Source organism: Tetrahymena thermophila, assembly GCF_000189635.1.
Source record: "Tetrahymena thermophila SB210 genomic scaffold scf_8253887, whole genome shotgun sequence".
Lineage (NCBI taxonomy): Eukaryota > Ciliophora > Oligohymenophorea > Hymenostomatida > Tetrahymenidae > Tetrahymena > Tetrahymena thermophila.
In genome coordinates this window covers 210,327-227,666 of record NW_002475959.1, presented here as the reverse complement: position 1 = coordinate 227,666, position 17,340 = coordinate 210,327, and the positions used below count along the sequence as shown (strand labels likewise).

At 23.6% G+C, this 17,340-nt stretch overlaps 3 protein-coding genes across 3 annotated transcripts; 2 read left to right on the top strand and 1 right to left on the bottom strand. All coding sequences in view use genetic code 6, as the record gives it.

The window, feature by feature from the left end:
* Window positions 1-70: 70 nt before the first annotated feature.
* On the top strand, window positions 71-2,728 carry TTHERM_00647290 (hypothetical protein; the record flags this gene model as incomplete). Its single annotated transcript, XM_001027438.1, has 1 exon — window positions 71-2,728. The coding sequence occupies one exon, from the start codon at window positions 71-73 to the stop codon at window positions 2,726-2,728; it is 2,658 nt and encodes an 885-aa protein (XP_001027438.1).
* A 1,225-nt stretch (window positions 2,729-3,953) lies between these two features.
* Window positions 3,954-7,185, bottom strand: TTHERM_00647280 (hypothetical protein; the record flags this gene model as incomplete). Its single annotated transcript, XM_001027437.3, has 6 exons — window positions 3,954-4,376; window positions 4,608-5,036; window positions 5,266-5,352; window positions 5,461-5,613; window positions 5,685-5,870; window positions 6,718-7,185. The coding sequence occupies 6 exons, from the start codon at window positions 7,183-7,185 to the stop codon at window positions 3,954-3,956; spliced, it is 1,746 nt and encodes a 581-aa protein (XP_001027437.2).
* Window positions 7,186-10,038: 2,853 nt separating this feature from the next.
* TTHERM_00647260 (hypothetical protein) lies at window positions 10,039-15,957 on the top strand (the record flags this gene model as incomplete). The annotated part of the gene is made up of 3 exons (XM_001027435.3): window positions 10,039-10,146; window positions 10,222-10,360; window positions 10,421-15,957. The coding sequence occupies exons 1-3, from the start codon at window positions 10,105-10,107 to the stop codon at window positions 15,955-15,957; spliced, it is 5,718 nt and encodes a 1,905-aa protein (XP_001027435.2). The 5' UTR covers window positions 10,039-10,104.
* Between the last annotated feature and the right edge of the window lie 1,383 nt (window positions 15,958-17,340).

The window sequence follows — 17,340 nt, the reverse complement described above, 5'->3', positions numbered from 1 at the left end:
TTAATTTGTAATTTCTTGTTATTCATTGTGAATCTAAAGATTTTAAGCCTTATTATTATATTTAGGATGGATGTAGAGAAAAGAAATTAGTTGTAGCAAGGATGAGATAAATTTAAAAAAGAAAAGAGAACATAAAAGTGGAAATTCAAAAAAAAAGAGAAGCATTTCTGTGCAAGAAAAGTCAGAGCTTATTGAATACTATCTTAATTAAAAAGTCTCAGAGTATAGCTAATAAAGCCTCTAGCCAAAAGAGTGTGAACATGTCCAATAAAATGAATAAGTTTTACCAATTTTGTAAAAGAACGAATCACCAAAGAAATAAATAGTCAGCAAAGCTCAGTTAAATATTGAGTTAAAGAAATAGCTGAATCTTTTAGGAATAGGTGAAGAACAAGAACCTTTAGAAAATAATTAAACCAATAATGAATTTCCATAGAGACCTTTTTCATCAAAGTATTTAGTAAGAAATAATAGGGACAGTTCTAACTTTTACAATAATCGCAAATCGAAAAATGAGTTAGAGATAAAGGATTGCAAGTCTACAAGCAGAATGAACAACAGGCATTATTTTCATATGGAAAGTAGCAGCACATATAACTCAACTAATTGCGATGTAGCAAAAAATAATCTTAAATCATAGAAAGGATTTGGATTTTTAACAACTTCAAATACATATTTTTTATCTAATTCATTTGCTAAAAGAGAAAACTTTATCCTAAATAGAGGGAGTTCGCTGTAAAATAGGTTTGGTTTAGACATTAATTGCTAAGAATAACCTAAAAATTTACAAAACAATAATAATAAAAAGAGATTTAGTAATAATCAGTCTTCTGAATAGTTTAAACAGATTCAAGCTTAAGGAGATGAGACAAGTAAATCTATTTTAATAAATAAACACAAAGATTATTAGCTTTAAAACTAAACTTAAAGTTTGGAAAATTCAAACAACCAAAAATCTAAAGATGATACTCAAAAAAGCTAGCTAAAAGTCAAAGAAGAAACATTTAGCAGCTACCTTATTAACTTGCCTATTCATCACTCTAAAAAATAACCTTTTCAAGTAAATATTGGTGAAAAAAGGATTAGTAAAACAAACTGTTAATAGCAAGTAAGTGATTACATAAATTTTTAAAACAAAATGTTAAATGGTTTGATGCCAAAACCAACTTAGGAAGAATAAAATTTAATTGAATCTTAAAAAGAAAAAGAAGGGCTTTTAAAATATTTTGACTTCCCTTAAAGCTTGAACTTGCAAGAAAGCCAAATGAATAAATTAGAATAAAGCAAACAAGTATTTTAAGCTTATTTGAGCTAAAGATCTCCTAAATAAGTTGCAGAAAAAATGAAAGACTATTCGCTTTTATCTGTTCTGCAAAAAGTAAAAAGTTAATACATGACAACATCAAATAGATAATCTAAAAGCCCTTCCAAAAATAGCAATTCCCCTTTTTCTGGACACAACACACCTAATAATTTGTAAATCATAGAAGGTTTAAAGGAAATATTGTAAGATTCTTCAAAAGAAAATTTAAAAATAATTGTGAATCAATAGAAAGTAGAATAATAAAATAATCAAGTAGACAGTTTAAGAGCATATTTTGGGAAAGAAAGATATTCAAAGTAGCCTAAATTACTATCAGATTTAATTAATTAACTATTTAAAGAAAGCGAACTTCAAGGCAAAGAAAAAAATGATTAAACTAATCTATGTTAAGTAATTTAAGATAGTTACCAAGCACATTTCCTCTTCAAAAGAAGCAAGTCTGTAGACAGAGGTAGCATAATAAAATAATAAAAGAAAGAATAATTTAACCATTAGTTTAATTTGGAAATGCAAAAACTACGAGAAAAGGAAAAAAAATTACAAATGAATGATTAAAAATTACCTCCAAATAATATATAAAATAAATTAAAACACTATCTATTGCAAGATATCTTCATACAAAATTCTTCTAGCATAGATAATGTGGACAATCTATCAAAGGTAGTAGACATCAATAAGTAAATAGAATAGGCCAAAGTAGTACTACCAAATTCCAATAAATTTGTGAAAAGATCAAACACTAACATTAAGCAGAGAAAAAAAAACTCTTAAACAAATATATAGTAAGGCAACAGCATTGCTAATTTACCTATCTTGGATTGTAGAATTATTTAATCAAGCAAAATAAAAACAAGAATACCTACAGCCTTTAGAGACTTGCATATTAATAGTGTTGAAAATAAATAAACAAATGACACTTAAGAGTAGCTAGAATTGTAAGAATAGCAGAATAATCTTAAGGAATTAATTGATTCGTTTAATTCTGAGTGTTTATTTTCAGATTCGTCTAAGGAAAATTTATTAAAATAAGATAGAAGAATAAAAAAGAAAAAGAAAAAGACTAGAAATTCCTCTAATAGCATAAATTAGTTGATTATAATAAACAACTACAACACTAAATAAAGTGTAAATTAATTATCTAAAAAAAAGCAAGATAACTTAAACAATTCTTATGATAGTTATAAGCCATCTAGCAACCATCTAATAAATAATAAAAAAGCATTTTAAAAATCAAAGAAGTTTTTCTAAAACCAGATTCTTCACTTAAATGAATCTTAATCAAAGTCACCATAAAAATAATAATTTAATCTTTAAATAGATCCAAATTATTTAAAAGCCCAAAACCTTAAATATAAAATGCTGAGATAATTAATTTAAAGCAAATAAAATGAAATTTAAGTATGAAAATGTGATCAATTTAAAAGAAAATATAATTATTTTTTATTTTATTATAATTAACTAAAGCTCTTTATATTTAGTTAACTAAAACTTTAGATTCAAATTATTGATAAAATCAATTAGAAAAAGTTACTTTTTAATTTGTTAATCTGTATTATTTATTTCCGTGTTTAAAATTAATGAATAAAAAATGTAAAACCTAAAAATAATTTAATATGTCAAAAATTCAATAAAAATAAAATCCAAATCAGTTTAACATCTTTAATCATAAAGCCAAATTAAAATGTAATTAATTTGAAAAAATTAACCATCAAATCATATATTTTATTAAGGTTCATTTTTCAGTGTCAAAAGAAAGAGTTATTAAAAATTTTTGTTTTCAAAATTTTCTTATCATATTTTAACCAAATCTGATGCTTTGTAAAGAATAAATAAAATTATAAAACCTAATTTAATCTTTTTAATGTTTAATTATATTAAATTATTAAATTTGTTTAATCATTTAAAGTGTAAACAATGAAGCTATTAATTATTTAAATAAAAATTCTTCTTCTTTTCCAATAATCCAACCACTCTTTTATTGAATATTAAAAAAATATATAAAAAGTAAAAGAGATAATTGCTTTAAAAAGGGTCTCTATTCCTTATATAAATTTTAACAAATTATGAAAATATCAAATAAAAGATTAAAAAAGAATAAATAAATAAGTAAGTAATTTGTTTACAATGTATTATTTTTAGAAAATATTTATTTACAATAATAATATAAAAGAAAATAAATAAAGACAAAATATTAAATTAATTAATTAAGTGATGTATGGATGGATTGATAGATATTAAAGATTAAAATATTTTTTTATTATAATTAATTATTATTGTTGATTGATTGGTTGGTTATCTTTAAATTAGTAATTGAATATTTAGTTACGATTTCTTTTTTATTTTATTAAGTATGTTTAATTTAAGAGAATTTATTAATAATAGTCTATAATTAGTTATAATTAATAGATGGTTTCTAATTTTACAGGTATTTAATTGGTTGATTATTTAATTAATGGGTTAAGTGAATTATTGAAATTCATTTAAATTAATAAATATTTGAGATCTTTTCATGTTGTTTTACTATTTATTTTATGTGTTATTATTTGGTATGGTAATTCTTATAACTGATTAAAAAGAGAGATATTGTTGAAGGAAGAGTAGAAGATAAATATAGAGAAATGTCGATCAATCAAATAGTATCTTCTGTATCATCAGATTAATCAAAGTTGTAAAATATCATATAATTAGGACTACCTCTCACATATGCATCGGCTAACGCAAGCAGATCTTTTTCGATTTTGTGCAATGGCTTCACGTTAGCGATTTGATAGTTAGCTTCCTGTTCAGGGAGGTTGGCGAGAGGCTTTACAGCTTTGACCTTGATGAGAGTTTTTCTGATTTCAGGATTTTCAACGTCAAGAGAATAAATGGATTGATGGAAGGGACCATCTGTATCTTAGTCTACAGCTTGGATAGTGGCATCTCTTGGTATATCGCCTTTTTTCTGGACTCTAATGTGAGAATGAATAGATTTATTGCCACCGAAGAACATATTGAACTTAATAGAACTTAATTAATTATATATTTATGTGTATGCCAGTTTGGTTTCTTCCTATTAAAATAAATTTTAAATAGGTTGGCTATATATATATATATCGACTAAAGTTATGATGAACTAGATATATGAATGTATAATAGAAACAAATGGAAGTAATCATTAACAAAGGGAGGAATAAAAGAGTGAAGAAATAATTTAAATGATTAAAGAAGTAATTATGAAGAGTGAAAAGGACAGAAAGTAATTAGACTGAAGGGTAAAAGAAAAGGGAAAATATTTATTTACTTTAGAATCTATTGGAGCGAAGTGAGAAGGGATGTATTAGCTGTAGAATGTAAAGCCTACAGCTTTGCTTTTAATTAGTTAAAGGAACTACTCTATCTTATTTATTTTAGTTAAGTTTTGTCTCTCTACAGGTATCATTATCTGAAGTATTAAAAGCTTGTTTCCAAACACTTATTCTTATCTTTCTTAAAATTTTGAAGCAGAATCTTCAATATCTTCAAATGCTTCTTCCTCTAGGAAGGTGTAGGCTTGAGGCTTTTCCCCCATTTCCTCATTTTCTTCTTATTGCTCATAGCACCTAGGACTTTCTACAGAGATATTTTCTTATCCATATTTTTAATCCTTTTGCTTCTAGAGGGATTACTAAAGGGTATTTTCATAATAAAACTTGTAGAGTTACTGCTGGATAGAGAAGAGTAGATCTTTGATCTAATTATTATATTGAAATATTATAGGAATTGAAAATATTTATATTTTGGTCATTGAATATATGAGATGGGGAAGCTTTAATGTAACATAGGGGGAGAATTGAAAGCAATAATTTTAAAAAATAGTTCGATTAATTTTTGCTTTTCAAATAATTAAATTTTGCAAAAAAAGTTTTCCTCTGTTACACCCAGCAAACTTATTTTTTAATTTAATCGCAATTATTTTTTACATTTGGTGAACCAGGGATTATTTTTTGATTATAATACAGATGAATCACTTTTGGGAATTTGAGTCGAAGAAAGAAAGGGTGAAGAATCTAATTATTACAAAAAAATAAAAAGAAAATTAAAAAAAGCTCATTTTTACTAAGAAATTTTTAATCAAATTTGTAAAAGATAGCAAACAAATTGTCATTAATAACAACCTTGTGTCTGATATTTTAGGCGGTGAAATACAAATAAATGTCTTCCGAGGTGTCTTTAATCTCGTGATACTCTCCCACCTTCTGATTCGACACGCAAAGCTTTCTAAAGAGAAAATCCGGCAAAAAAGGGTCTATGAGAGAGTAATGCGTAGACTAGATAATTATTTATTAAAAATGTAATAGATATATCAATAGATCTTATTTTGAAGATGTTAATAAGTTACTCTATGTTAATATGATTTCTTCCTAGCTTCGACATGTAGAGGAGATGAAACTATAATTTATAATGGAGTCATTTGCAACAAACTTTTGTTTATTTGCTTCTTTCCATTATTTTCTATCTGCATTTTGAGTTAGGCACTATCGGTGGAAGAAAATATGACAATTACTAAGTAGAATAATCCTCCGATCTAAATAATAACAAATAACAAAATGACACATTATTAAATCAATGGAATTTAGCTAATAATAAGTTAAAATTTTTGATGAAAATTAAGTTAAGTAACTAAGGAAAAGAGGGGAAGTTTTTATTATAATTTTTCTTCTTCCTCCCAATTAAATAGGTAAAATTTAATAATCAGAGTTAGAAGAAAATTAATTAAATGATTGATTTGATTATTTTGATTTGTTTAATTGATTGATTGATAGATAGATAGATATTTTAATAAGTAGGTGATTGCTTTGTCTTTATTTTAATACAATTTCATTGTTTTTATAGTCAATTAATATATATTTGCGAATTCTTCCTTAATTTACTATAAATTAATATGCGTACATTTCTTATATTTTCGCAGCAATTTTAGTTATTTTTACTCACTATATATTAAGTAGTAACAAATCTTTTTTTATAACCGTATCTTAGCTTATTTATGAGCCTTTCTTTGTTTTTATACATTTATATTCCAGCTTAGAGGCTTTTTTCACCACATTTTTATACTTGGTTCAGTCATACCTATCTTTATTTGGTCTTAACTTCCAAATTTAAGCCTCTTTCAGCTATTTACTGCCTTCTTTTTTAACTAGATTTAACTCTAAATTTTAGAGATACAAAAAAAAAGCGCTGTAATTTTTATAAAACATCGAAAATTCACAATTTATCAAACAATCAATAGCTATTATTATTATTTATTATCTAAATCATCAAAAAAATCCATTCAAAATACCAAATTCAGTCATTTTTAATCTTATATATCTCATAACTTTATTCTAATTAGCATAAATTCCAACTTTATATCAATAAATAAATAGATTGAATACTTCTTTATTATTGTATGATGTTTCTTCAATCCTCAAATGGTTAAATACAATTTTCTTATGCTTGAAGCTCTTTATATTTCCACCACTTCCACAAAGGTCAACTTGTCTAATCACGCCACAGTCAATGCCCTTTACGCTGATACAAAAGGCCATAAGTTCATTTATATTGATCTCATTTGATTTCTGCAAATTAGAAATCTAAATAGGAGGTAGATTTATGTTTTTATGCCATAAAAAGTTCCCTCTTTTTTTGGAAAAACTAAACATCTTTTAGTCAGTCTCAACTTCAAATTTTAAACCATTGGCTTCATTTCTCAAGCAAATTGGTAGCCATGAAAATTAATTTGATTACACATTCGTCCAGCTCTAAAGCTCTTCGACATTTTCTTACAGTAAATCGATGATGCTTTTGACTGAGCTACTAGGTACTGGCAATTAATTTGATTTGCGACAAACATATTTGCTCATTTTAATTAATAATTATTATTTGCCTTTTTGTTATTGCAAAATCTGTATAATAGCGAGGATATTTATATAAATTCTTATCAAAAATTAACAAGAACCCGCTGAATATTATAAATTTCGGTCTTCTTAAACAATTATATTTCATATCGAGTTCTATCAAATTTGATTGAAACTATCAATTTCATTTATTCAACGATAATTAATTCCTTTTATTCATGTTTCTTTGTATACATCTCCTTGCATATTTTTATTTTGATTAATTTCAATTTACAATTATTACAATATTTAAACATTTAACTCGATCACTCATATTATAAAATATATGGTATTATTCATTATTTTATACTTCCGCTGCAATTAATACTACATAAAATATTTTCTGATCCTATTTAATTTATAAGAAACTGCTTAACGACTTAGAACATTTTATACAATATATACAAAACTACTTAAATGTTTAATCTAGATTTATTTATTCAAATCTATCAATGAAAGTTATCAAAAATACATTTATTTTGTATATTTATTTATTAATTAGTTCCTTAAAACGGAATATTAATTAGAGCATAGTCTACCAAAAATTCAATTAATTTTTCTTTAAATCTTAGAAATTTACTTATTTACTTTAATTAATAGCATAATATTAGTCTTTTAAATACTTTGAATTTATGATTTATAATAAAAAAACTAATATGCTATTTTAGAGTCTCTTACTTTATTACATTATTTTATATAAATGAAGTCTATTTAATTTATTTCAAACTAAATTAGAAGCTTCATTGTAACTGAAAGTAATTTGTAAATCCATGCAATATCAAAACCTTGGTATTCTCTTTTTTATGATATAAAATAAGATGTGCAAATATTAGAAATAGACTTGTTTTATCCATTTAAGAGACCAAATTTAATTAAAGTAATATAGACAATCACATTTCATAATTGATAATAATAGATTGATTAGAAAAACATACTTTAATTAAAAATTGATCTAATTTAATTGAAAACTTAAGTCATTGTTAGTATACGCATAATATATACAAGAGAAATATAATATAATTTAACTACCTTGCTATTAAGATATTTTTAATTTGATTAAGCTAATAATTGTTTAAAATGTTTATAAACTTAAGTTTTTATATTTGGCTTGTTAAACCTTCACTCAATATTGAAAATATTCACGCTAAAAATTTTAATTTTATTTAGAAACTTAAAACATTTTTAACAAATAAATTGTAAAATTTTTTAAAATATTTAAAAAGAATGATAAAATATTCATTCAATCTGTTAATAGTTCAATTAATTACTTATGGTAATTTATTCTTTTTATTTGTATAAAAAATAAAACTAAAATATACAATACATTTTAAATAATTAGAATTTTACTAAATTTACTAAGTTTTTGAAAATAGTATCCATATTTTTTCTTTTAAAATATTGAAATATTTATTTATGCAAATCACATAAACTTAGTAGCTTCTAAAAATTAATTAAAAATTTATTATAAATAATATTTTATTTGCACCAGTTTTTTAAATAAATAATTAAATAGATTATATTTATATATTATTTCAAAAAAAACTTAAAAATAATATTAAAAAAATTATTTTAAATAAAAAAAATGAATTAATTATATTCAATGCTTTTTTAATAAATTCATTTTTTTTTAAATAAATTTAAAGTGTGTCAATAAGTTTTAGAAGTAAAATTTTTAAAAATAGAACAATCCAAAAAAAAGTAATTGGGTTGTTTTGAGTATAATAAAAATACTATTTTGTTTTTTAATATGTTAGTAAAATGTTTTAAAATTTAAAAGAATAAAATAAAATTAGATAAAATAAAATAATATTACAAAAAATAAAATCAACACTCTAGGTAAATAAACTCATAATTAATATAAATAAATCAACTTATTAGATAGATATTTAATATTGAGTTATATATCTCTTTTAATTTTTAAAAATTATGATAAATATAAAAATCTTCAATTTGTTTAATTTATTTTATTTCTAAAAATAATTTAAAATAAAATAATTAATTTATAAACAGATTGAATTTTTATTTTTAAATTGATATTTAATTTATTTTTATTGTTTTAAAAATAATTTTTATATCATAAAAAATATTTTTTTATTTAAATTAAATAAAATATTAAATTAGAAACAAAATTGTTTTTTTTAATCAATTTTTTATTTATATTTTAAAAATAAATTTGAGTATGTAACTATCTATTTATTTATATTGGTAGATTAAAAATAGTATTTATTTTAGATTGAATAATTTACATTATTTACCCTGTTACTAAGAATCATATTTGAAAACTGAAAAATATATTTTTAAATTAAGCAAAATGTAACCACAAGCATCCAAGTAGTTTTTATCTGAAATAGGAAAATAACATTGGAAATTAATTTAAAGATATAATACTCTTTTTGATGGATAACCATTAATTCATTCATATACATAAAATTTATTTGTTAAAACTCAAAGTAATTATGTAAATTATAAATATATTTTTTTATTTAGAAAATAAGTGGATACAATTATATGATTAATTGATTTATTTATTTGGTTTGTTTTTTTTACAAATTTATTAATTAATTTACCATGCGATTATATTGTATTCATAAATAGTAATCAACGAATACTTGCACGAAGCTATTAACAGAAAATTGTAATTCCTCTATCATTAACTTTTCTTAGAATTCATTCATTTAATAATTTAATTTTTAACAATATAAGTTGGCCTAATCTTTCATTCATTTAATAATGCAAATATTCTGTCTAACTCCTACCTTTATAAATTTTTGTAATTAAAGTGTATTTATTCAACTTTTTTAATAAAACTAAAGCAAAATAAAAATATCATCAAAGCAATTAAATAAGCAGAATAACTTTTAAAAAGGTTAAAACTTAGAGAGTTTCATGCTAAATAAGGCCACATAGCAACTTCCTAATATGGGAGATGTAAATTCACTAAATTTTAATATTCCATTATGAGATTTTACAAATTTAAATTGTAATAATCCAACTATTTAACAGGATCAAACTCCTTCGGAAGTAACAAGCATTTATTCAATACATCAAAGCAATTGCATTTAAATATAAACACCAGCTGCTGCCATATAACCCTTAATGATTCCAACATAGATTCCTTTAGACCCAATATAGAGAATCAAAAGTAATAATCCTATTTTTTTTATGAACTTCACAAAATTCTTAATAAAACTTGAAATTATAGGTAAGAATAGTCGAAGTGTGACTCCAGATGTTATTTAAGTCCCAACATTAGTTAGTTCAATAGAACATATTTAGAATTTAAAAAAATCAAGTAATAATATAGCAATAAATTAGATAAATGGAGGTTTGATTTAGAAATAGCCTAACACACCTAATTATAATAACTCTGATAATAATTAAAAATAGGATATTTAAAAAATAGGTTCTTTGAATCAGCAATTCGTTGTTGGTATAAATGTTTCTAATAATTTTAAAAATAATAATTAGAACTCTCCTAGGTAAGCATCGATAGGTGTTACTCCTATTGTTCACCGTAGGGCAGTAAGCAACAACTCCATAAACTCAATGGAAAACAGCTAATTAAGAAATATTACTCCTATTCAATCTTAAAATACCTACATTCCTTTTCTTAACAGCCAATTGTAATTGTAAAATAGCAATTTGAATGTTTCTATGAATTCCTAGCAACAAAACACTTAATAGCAAGTTTAAAATAAAGCATAATTAGCTCCTATCTAAACAATCATTTAACCTCCCACTTTTGCTACTGCACTTACTCTTTCAGGTTAGCTAAATGAAAGAAATTATACACCTCCTTCGAAAATTAGCTTTTCTAAATTATAAAGTACAGGCGCAACTGATATATACTAAAACAATGAATATAGAAGCACATCTTTAAATTAAACTAGATCATAGCTTCTAAATATTAAAATATCACAATATGGAAAAGTAATGAATGCCAAGGATGAAAAAGATATTCCACAAAATCCTCTAAAAAAAATAACTCAAAAACCTCTTTTGAATAAAACTTCAAGTGGATATATAGATACTTAGGCTTCAACTTAATTAGCTAACATATCTCCTATAGGAAATATGGTTCCTCCTATGTTACCAATAGCGCCAACAAGTATTAAAAATATTCAATTGAATAGAATTAATAATCACTAGCCTCAAGTATATCAAAATTAACAAGCATAGCCCTAATATTTTTAGATTTAGAGCAGCTAATCAGTTTCCCCATTAAGACAGAATAATAAGAGCTTCGAAAGAGAAAAAACAGACTCACCTGAAAAGCTTTTCACTACAATAAAGCCATACATATCAATAACTAACTCAGCTGAATTCAAGCCTATTCAGAAAGTTGTTATCAATATCCCACCAAACCACCCAATGAATCACCAATATTAATTGAGTTAATAGAAATAAAATTAAACCTAGATTGAATATCCTACAATTCTATCTCAATAAAACTTATAGGATTAACAAGCTATGCAAATATTACAGAATAATACTTCTAAAAGTAATTCATAATAATAACAGATCCCCAACAATTCTTTTGGCCTTGCTTTCAATTATAACTCGAATATTATTGCTAGTAACTACACCAGCAATACCAATTAAAAACCTTAAATCATTAATTCAAGTCCAGCAGCAGCTTTGGCTACTCAATAAATTAATTTTTAATAACTAAATTCTACTCCTTAAACTCTTCTAACCTCAACAAATCAAAAGGTAGCAAGTCTTAATTCTTTAAATTGCTTTTAGAGTAGCAATTAGCTAAATGATAATGCTCCTGCAGAATCAAAATACAATTAATCTGAATAAGATGATACAAATTCAAGCAAAATCAAGGCTATTGTTAAGCCTAGTTTTACAACAAAAAAGGAACAAATCGAGTAACTCCTTTACAGTAATGATTCTCCTCTAGCCAGTAACAATAATATCTTACAAACACCAGAGAAAAAGATTAATCTATAAAATATTAATTAATAATATGAGGAGAAAAATAATATTTTAGCAAATAACGTATATTAATTAAATAACACATCTATAACCACCTAAAATATTAATAATGTGTCAGCTGAAATTAAAAATTAAACAAACTTATCACCTTCCAAATAGGAAGTCGTTTCTTCAACTAGTGGATATAAAAATGCTTAAATTCAGCTAAGAAATACAGTAGATCAGCTTAAAAATATCATTAAGCAACCACAAACATAAAATAATGCATAATTAAATAGCTCTAACACTGCTTAATTTAATTAATTAGCAGAAGATTCTTCAATAAAAGCAAATGTATCTCTTGATCCAGTAAACTAGAAAAAAGAAATATACTAAAAGAGATTACTGACAATAAATACATAAATTGAAGAAATAAAGAAAAAAAATGAAGATTCAACTAAGAATATAGGAATCACAATTAATGATTTATTAAGAAACGAAGCTATAATAGAGAAACAACTGTCTGAATATAAAGAGCATTAAAATTAAGTTGGTCAAAAACTCTTAGAGTTAGATGAAAGAATTTAGAAGTAGGTTGACAAAAATAATGATTAATATTTGCATGAAGGAAACAATTTTGATTAAAATACCAACTTTAAGAATGACAGCAATAATATTCTCGATTAAAAATCAATAGCTAATTAAGATAGAGTTATAGAAGAAGAATAGAATTAGGATGATTGCGATGCAATAAAAAAATCCTCAAAGGACTCAAAAAACAGATCTTAATCTCCCAATAAAAACGAGGAGATTACTAATTAAAACATGCTACTTAATAGCAATTCGTTTGGAGAACCTCTAAATATTAAAGAGACTAATAGTTTCCTTGAAAAAAGCTAACCTTAATTGTATTTTGCATAAAATAAGTAGAGCAAAGAATAAACCATTTCTAACTTATTTAACAGTTTAAGTAATGGAATTCATAATTTACCTGAAACATCAAGCTATGTTTTGACGAGTGATCAGGTTTAAAATAATTTAATGGCATCTTAATCAGATTAGCTGAAGAAAAAAGAAAATAGCATAGTTGAATAGCTTATGTTGGGAAGTAGAAGTTAATCATAAAATGAAGAATAACTTTTAAGGTAATCAACTTAACAAAATGCCAACACTATTAACTTAAATTCAATTCTTAGAAAGTAAAATTCATCTAATAGCAACTCTCCAGCTAAATCTAACAATGGAACATCTCCTCTAAGAAGGCTTAAAAATGATTTGAGAAAATCAATAAGTGAAATGCAAGGTAAAAAAGCAAGCTCTCCTTTGTATAAAATCAAATAAAATAGTATTAAGAATATAACCGAAAATGACATTTCGAGTAGCGAAGTCAACCAAAGAAGCTCTTTAGTTTTATTTAAAACAGATATCAATTCTACATCTCAACTATTTTCTTAAGCTTCTTCTGAAAATGTAGACTATTTGAATCACAACTTAAATAACTAAAATGATAATATAATTTCTAAAAATCCTCAAGCTATGTTAAGCAGCTAAAACAGTAATTAACTATTTACTATTCCTGAATCTAAATAAAACAATGAATCAAACTAAAAACAATCTCATTAATCAAACACTTTAAACTTTAATAATTCCTTAATTCAAACGAAATAAAGCAAAACAAACTCAAATTAAGATAAAAATAATCTAGTTCAAAAAGTTGTAAGTAGCAGAGAGTCAATTATTAAACAATTCCAAAATTTAAGTAATATCTAAAATAAGTAAAGCTCACCTATTTCAAAAATAAATACTAATACTGACCAAGATAAATCAATTAGCGAAGATAAATCTTTTAATTAAGACAAATCTTTTACTGCTGAAAAGCTACCTAAGACAAATAAAAATACTTAGAGTACTATTAATGAATAACCTAACATATCAGCATCATCTCACTTAAAAAGACCTAATAACACTACTTATTCTAATTAATAGCTACAAAATAAGTAATTTGTTTAGTAGAAAAAGTAAACAACAATCAAAAAAGATATTAAAGTTGAAACTGACTTAGAAAAAATAAAATAAGTAATAAATAAAAACCAACAAAAAATGAATTAAAACAGTTAAGAAAAAGCTTTAATTTCTAGTAAATATAGTGACAATACTTCAAAAAATTAAAATCTAAAATGTGAAGAACAAATTTAAACAATATAAAAACCATTTTAAACAAGTGCCAAATCTAACACTCCAAAGTTTAGTGAAACAAAATCTTTTTCTTTGCATATTAAATAAGAGATGACTTCAAATTAAAGTTAAAAAGGTGTGAACTAAATGAATCTATAAGATGATAGCTTGATAGTTCCTGTGAATTTAAATGAGTAGCTTTAGAACCAAGAGAGCAGCCAGAAAAGCAGCCAAAAGCGAGGATCGCAGGAAATTAAACAATAGCAAAAACAATCTAACTAAATAGATTACAACGGTATCACATTTAACGGATAATAGTTATTAGAAAAAATATAAAGTCACTTAGGTATCAACATATAAAATAAATCTAATAACGAATCCTTATCTAAATTAGCAGATAATAAGAAAGACCCATAGCAATAATTCAAAAAAGTATAAAGCAATTAAGATGAAGAGATTTAATATGAAAATGAAGAAAATTAGATGTAAGAAAACTATAATGAAAATTATAACTAAGAAGAAAATTTAGTAGATGAATATAAAGCTGGTAGCTATTTTAGTTAGCCTTAAGCTCAAATCAATTACTCTAATTCTTATGTTTAACAAGATCTAGTATCTTAAAGTGTTAATCATAATGTTCTCGCAGAGAATCAAGGGGTAGAAGGAGATTAAGATGAAATGAACTTAATAGCTGCTCTTAATGATTTAAACATGAGGTTATTAGCTAAATCTTCTTTATCATAATCAAAACTTGTTCAAAATAGTAGCTAAAAATATATATCAAAAACACCCGAACGTGCAGTGACTGAAGCTAACGATGATTCACAATGGTAAAATAGTTATTCTTAAAATAAAACAACTTAAAAGCAATCTAAGGATAAGCTTAACAAATCATTAAGCCAAGAAAAAAGTAAAAATGTTTCGAATTCTTAATCACCAATGAAGGGAAGCTACAAAAAGAATTAACTACACCATTAATAGCTGCAATAAAATTTACAACAAAGTATGACTGAATTAAAAAAGAGTAACAAAATGACATAGTCTCCTAATTAAAAAATGGTTCAATAAGAGTTGAAAAGAATTTTCGATGAATATTCTAGTAATTCTAAAAATGAGAATAAGAAGACCCTCTTAGAAATGTAGTAACTTCTATATAAAAGTGTAAAGTAACAAAGTTAAGATAATACCTAATCTCCTGTTAAGTAGCCTCAGTATATTTAAAAAAAGTAGAATGGCAATTACCATAAGAAGAATAATAGTGTAGCATTAAAGTAGACAAATTATAATGAAGAATTGCAAAACAAGCAATAAAGTTAAACAGAAATTAACACTAGTAACTTAATGGTTGATGATAACCAGCCTAAAGCTAAAAAAACTTATAGTGGTATGCATTTCAAAAAATAAGTTTATAGCATCGTAAAAGATGTTGATGATTAAAATCCTCAATAAAACTTACAAATCTCTCAAAGCTAAAAAAAATTTAGTTAAGAATTAAAAGAATCTTCGAATAATAATTTAGATAATTTGATGAAGGAACGCTCATTTGAGTTTTGGGCAGAAAAAATAAAAAATTCAGATAACCCAAAGTAAATATTGGATGTGTGGAAAATGATTAATTCTGCAAATAAAACAAAATAATGAACTTAGTCTTAATTAATTTGTAAATCAACCAAAAAATAATCAGCAATAATATTAATAATAACAAAAAAATAAAATGATTCTTATTAATTAAATAATATAATTGTAATTAAATTTTCTTATATTATCCTAAAATATATCCCTTATATATGATTCATTCATTTATTTTTAATTATAAAAATATTTTTTCATAAGACTTTTGCTCTTTTAAACTATGATAAATATTAGTATATAATTCTTTTCCTATAAATCTATAAATTAAATATTTATCTTTAAAAAATTTAAAAATTATCAAAAAATTTTCTACTAATGGTTTTATGAAAAAATATTAATTTTTTATATTTAAAAAGTTAAAGTAAATATAATAATATAAATACATATCAATTAATAAAATCAATTTCTTAATTTAATCATCTATTTTGGTAAAATTACTAAGATATTATCAATTTAATATTGTTGTTTGATTATTTTTTCTATTTATAACTACTAATAAATTTGCTATTTATTTTGATTAGCAAGATTAATACTATAAGGAGATAAAGTAACATAGAAAAAAAATATCATAAAGATATTTTTTGTTCTATTTTTAATAGTATTTATCTATTTTTGTTTATGGGTGTTTAAATTGTTTTGGAGAAGCAGTACAATACCAAATAACTTTTTGTTAAAAATATTTTTTATCATTAAATCAATATTATTGATTTATAAGTTAGATTAACTATTTGATATTCTTTGTTCTAAATAAAGTTAATCCTATTATCAACATATTATTAAAAATGTTTTAAATTAAAATAAGAAAAATAATAAATTTTTTTTGTCAATTAAAGGACTTTATAAAATAAGAATAAAAAATAAATATAATAAATATTCGTCTATTTTCAAACTTATGAAAGGTTTTTTTTCAATAATAGAAAAAAATTTATTTGCACATGAAATTTTAAGATAGACTATTAGGTAAAATGAATAATTAAAATTTAATTGATTGGCACTTGAAAAGAAATCTAACCTAATAAATAATTCAAGTGATATCTAAATTATATAATTATCAATTTAGGGCAAAAAAATGAATATATTATTGATTGACTGACTGACTGGTTGTTTGATTGGATAAATAAATAAACAAATAAAAATTTATAGATCAGTTGAAGAGGATGAGGAATATTAAAAAATTTTGAATGTATTGAAGGAAGAAAGAAAAAGATAAATAAATTTACATTATGGCTGATAGTTTCATAATAAATAAGAAGAAAATGAATGCAGAAATAATTAATTAATTATTTATTTATTGTTAGATTTATGAAGTTGAGTTAATATATTGAAGAACCTTTAATTAAAGAAAATATTTGGTTTCAAGATAGATAGATAATAAATAAGAAATAAAAAATA